The sequence below is a fragment of the Myiozetetes cayanensis genome, unplaced genomic scaffold, assembly GCF_022539395.1.
Source record: "Myiozetetes cayanensis isolate MyiCay16 unplaced genomic scaffold, myiCay2020 scf943, whole genome shotgun sequence".
Taxonomy (NCBI): Eukaryota; Metazoa; Chordata; class Aves; order Passeriformes; family Tyrannidae; genus Myiozetetes; species Myiozetetes cayanensis.
Window position 1 is genome coordinate 1 of NW_026088234.1, and position 4346 is coordinate 4346.

Here is a 4346-nt window from a genome sequence, read left to right on the forward strand (position 1 = left end):
TCGGCAGAGTGGAGAGGAGGGGCTCGGGGGTTCCCGAGGAGGTTTTGAGGTCCGTGAGAGTCTCTCGGGGGGTGGCGGAGGGGATTTGGTGTCCTGAGGGCGCTCAGAGGGGAGGGTGAAGGTGCCTGAAGGGGTTTAGGGGGTCCCTGAAAGGGCTGGGGCCATGGAACCCCCTCAGGAGAGAGGTTTAAACGCCATGGCTGCACTGCGCAGGCTCACCGGCGGACTCCACATGAGCGAACTACAACTCCCGTAAGTCTCCGCGCGGCGCCGCCATTGCCGCTCGTGCCACAGCGCCCCCTGCCGGCTGGGCGGACCGACTGCAGGGAAAGGGAATCCTGATGCCCCCCCCGAACCCCAGAGACCCCCAAAACTCAGCACACAGAGACCCCACCGGGAGGGGATCCCGGGGTCCCCAGAAGGCAATCAGTGGGGTTCAAGGTGTTTCCCAGTCCTTAGGGGAGGGGTCCTGGGGGTGCCACCCAAAGTCTTGTGGGGGTGCCCCCCCAGTGCCCCCAGTATAGCCCAGTGACCTCCCAGTGGTTCTCCGTATGGCCCAGTAACCCCCCAGTGACCACCCAGTGTTTCCCAGTGACTTCCAACTGTCCCCCAGTATGGCCCAATGATCCTCCAGTGAGCACCCAGTAACCCCCAGTATGGCCCAGTAACCTCCCAGTGTCCCTCCGTGTGTCCTGGTAATCCCCCAGTAATCACCCAGTCCTTCCCAGTGCCCTCCCAGCATCCCTCAATAACCCCCCAGTCCCTCCCAGTGCCCCCTGGTTCCCCCCAGTATGTCCCAGTATCCTCCAGTAATCACCCAGTGCCCCCCAAAGCCCCCTAATTGTCCCCAACGTGTCTCCACATGTCTTTGAATTTTCTATGAGTGTGAAGGGGGAATGGGGCGTGGTCTGTGGTCAGAGGGTCCAGAGGGGGCTTCTGGGGGGTGATAGAGGGCTGGAGACATTTGGGATGGGGTTTGGGAACAGTGGAATTGGGGGTGTCAAGGGGGGAATTGGGGCCATGGGGAGGCCCTGAGGACATTGGGGACACCAGGGGGGTCTCGGGACTCACCTGCTTGTGGTGCTGCCCCTCCTCTCCCACCCAGGTGTCCCTGAGCAATGTCCCGGAGGTGAGCCCAGAGCTGGCCCTGAGGTGGCCCTGAGAAGAAGTGGAAGGCAGAGGTGGTGCTGAGGCAGGAGAGCCCCGTGCTGGGGAAGAGGCTGAGCTGGGAGTGCCCAGCAGCGAGAAGGTGCTGTGTCCATGCCCTGTGTGCCAGGTGAGCTGGGGCTTTGCTGCAGAGCTGCGGGCGCTGATTGGAGCGGCTGCAGCTGCTGAGCTGGTGGCACCCAGGAACACAAAGTGTGCCCGGCCACGGAGCCTGCAGGGAGGAGCAGAGCCAGCACTGGCACTGTGGGGACACAGATTGTCCCTGTGCCTTCCCCTGCAGGCCCTGCCCGTCCCTGCTGGGCCCCTGTCCATCCCCATCAGGTCCCTGCCCGTCCCCCCCAGGCTGAGCTCCCCCCAGGAAGTGCTGTGGAGCTGAAGCTGCTGCCACCCCCCCTGCAGCCGCTCCCCCAGCCAAGGGAGCAGCAAAGGCAGGGCCAAGAGCAGGGACAGCCCCAGGGGAGCTCTGGGGGGCCGGGAACCTCTTGGCTGGGGCAGGAAAGAGCCGCTGGCCACGAGGACGAGGTGTTGATCCCAACCACTGATGGGGCCGAGCAGAGCATGAAGCCTCTTCGGCCACCTCATGGGGTGACACTGTCCCCTCCCTGCAGGACACTGCCCCCAAGATCTTTGGGGGGACCTTTTTGTGTCTACTGCTGGTTGCTGCTTCATCTGGGGGACCTGAGGGCCCCTCTGCAGTCCCATCCCTGGGGCACAATCTGCTCTCCAGAGCTTGACTGACTCCCTGCAGACTTTGCAGGGAAATCTGTGCTCGCAGCCCAAGGATGTCACGACCCCCCGTGCTCCCCCCAGGCTATTTGGGACAAGTTCCCCCTTCCTGGGGGAATATCTGGGAAGGTGGCACCCCCAAAAGCGAGAGTCAGAGAACAGACCCTTTGGACCCCCAACACTCCCAGCATCCTGAAGTGGAACCCCTGACATCCCAGACAGGAGAGACCCTGTAAACCCCAGAGGGGAGAGACCAGAGAGGGGAACACCTGGGACAATTGTTTTAGCATGAATCTTCATGTTTTGGATGAACCTTAACTTTCGGAAGTTTCCGAGGGGATTCATCTATTTCTGAGGTTTTTTACCTCAGTCTCAGTGGTTTTGGGTTTTCTCGCTGAATCAGTGCTTTAGGTTTTTCTGTGCTGAATCTTGGTGTTTTGGAGGTTTCTATGGTCCCAGGATGCCCGGTGAGTCCTAGGGATGGACTTGGGCAGGAGGAACCCCCAAGCCAATGCACTCAGCCCTTGTTTCTTCCCCAGCAGGATTTGTCCTTCCCAAAGCTTGGGTGGATGGAGGAGGAGGATTTGAGGAAGAGGAAAAGGCTGCGGGCCCCCCAGGCAGGTGAGGAGGAAGTCAGTGCCCCTTTGGCCCTGTCTTGTGGTGCCTGTGGGGGCCAAATTTGGGGGGGATGTGCTTGGCCTTCCCTCTGGGCCGGAGGCAAATCCCCTGCCTGTCCTTCTTCCTTCCTGCCCCAGGCCCCGAGCTGAGGACGGAGAGCACGGAGGACAAATCCCCCCGGCAGAGCCTGGTGGGAGAGGCCGTTTTGAAGGGCTCCCCAGCGCAGGAAGGCAGCGGGGAGGAAAAGGCCCGGAGATGCCCCCGGAGGAGGGGCTGCAAAGCCAGCCCAGGGAGCTCTGAGGAGGAAAGACCCGTCCTGTGCCGGGAAGGCGGCCGGAGCTTGAGCCGGAGCTCTGAGCTGGTGGTCCCTGAGCAGCCTCCCAGCAGGGAGAAGCCCTTCAGGTGCTTGGAATGTGGGAAGAGCTTCAATGTCAGCTCCGCCCTCCGCAGGCACCAGCTCCTCCACACTGGGGAGAGGCCCTACAAGTGTTTGAAATGTGGGAAGAGGTTTCAGACCAGCTCCAATCTCCTCCAGGCATGAGCAGACACACACAGGGGAGACGCCCTTCTGCTGCACGTACTGCGGGAAGGGCTTCAAATGCAACTCCCACCTCATCAGGCACCAGCTCATCCACACTGGGGAACGGCCCTACAAGTGCTTGGAATGTGGGAAGAGGTTTCAGACCAGCTCGAAGCTCCTCAGGCATGAGCAGACACACACAGGGGAGAGGCCCTTCCGCTGCACCGACTGCGGGAAGGGCTTCAACCAGAACAGCAACCTCATCACCCACCGGCGCATCCACACCGGGGAGAGGCCCTACAAGTGTGGGGAGTGTGGGAAGAGCTTCAGCCAGAGCTCCCACTTGACCTCCCACCAACAGACCCACCGGTAAGGGAAGCCCTAGGAATGCCCCGACTGCGGGAAGAACTTCAGCCGCTGCTCCCACCTCAGATGACCCCCCTGATGTTGAGGCAACCCCTGGAGTCCAGGGACTGTCAGTCCATCCCTTTCTACCAGAAAGGGCCAGTCCCCTTTCCCAGGGGCAGGTTGTGCCAACAGAACCCTTCTTGGGGGGTGTGTGGAGATTCCTGCCTTGACTGGGACCCCCCAAGGTCACTGCTGGAGGTTGAGAGCAGAGATCTCCCCCTGAGCGTTGGTCTGGGGGAGTTCCATTCCTCTCTAATGAATAATTCTTGCTTTGGTGCCAGCTTGAGTAGAATTGCTTCAACAATTGCTTTAGTGTAGAGCACTGTCCTGTCTTATGCTGTACTACTGGTAATTTTAGTGTTTCTATTGTGCAGTAAATAATTCTGATGAAGACTTTTTATCTGATCATTTTTAAAACCTGGGGGATAAAAGTGGTTCAGTCCCACCTCTGTAATTCCTCTAAACTGAAAGTGTTGGCATAACACAAGGCTGAGATTGGATCCAGCAGCCCCAGCTCCCCACAGTCAGTTAGGAGCTCAAGGGGCCACCCCGCTTTCCCAACCCCCTGTGCCCAAAGACCCCCATGGGGCCGTCAGACCTGCCAGACCACCCCGACTTTTCCACCCTTCTCCCTGTTCCCTCCAATTTTTCATGATCCTCAATCCCCAGCCCCTCCTAGATCATTCTAGGGGTCCCAACCCCCACATTTTCCCCTCTCTCCCCCTCTTCCACATCATCCCCCCCACTCCCCAGCCCCCTGATGCTCAGTTTAGGGGTCCCACTCTGCCCTTTCCCCACTCTTCTGACCTCTCCCACCCATTTCCCATGAACCTCAGTCCCCCTGCCCCTCCACTTTTGCGGGGTCCCACTCCCCTCCCACTCAGTTTGGGGTCCCACCACCCCTTTT

The 4346-nt window shown here is 60.1% G+C and overlaps 1 protein-coding gene across 3 annotated transcripts; it reads left to right on the forward strand.

Annotated features, from left to right (window-relative positions):
- Positions 1 to 9: 9 nt before the first annotated feature.
- On the forward strand, positions 10 to 3830 carry LOC126653192 (zinc finger protein 696-like). Of its 3 annotated transcripts, none has more exons than XM_050340709.1 (4): positions 10 to 49; positions 1106 to 1276; positions 2433 to 2514; positions 2649 to 3830. In XM_050340709.1, the coding sequence occupies exons 3-4, from the start codon at positions 2463 to 2465 to the stop codon at positions 3050 to 3052; spliced, it is 456 nt and encodes a 151-aa protein (XP_050196666.1). In that variant the 5' UTR covers positions 10 to 49; positions 1106 to 1276; positions 2433 to 2462; the 3' UTR covers positions 3053 to 3830. The 3 variants fall into 3 exon arrangements, with proteins under 3 accessions (XP_050196666.1, XP_050196665.1, XP_050196668.1); XM_050340708.1 differs by having other exon boundaries at positions 2436 to 2514; XM_050340711.1 differs by lacking the exon at positions 2433 to 2514.
- The last annotated feature ends 516 nt before the right edge of the window (positions 3831 to 4346 follow it).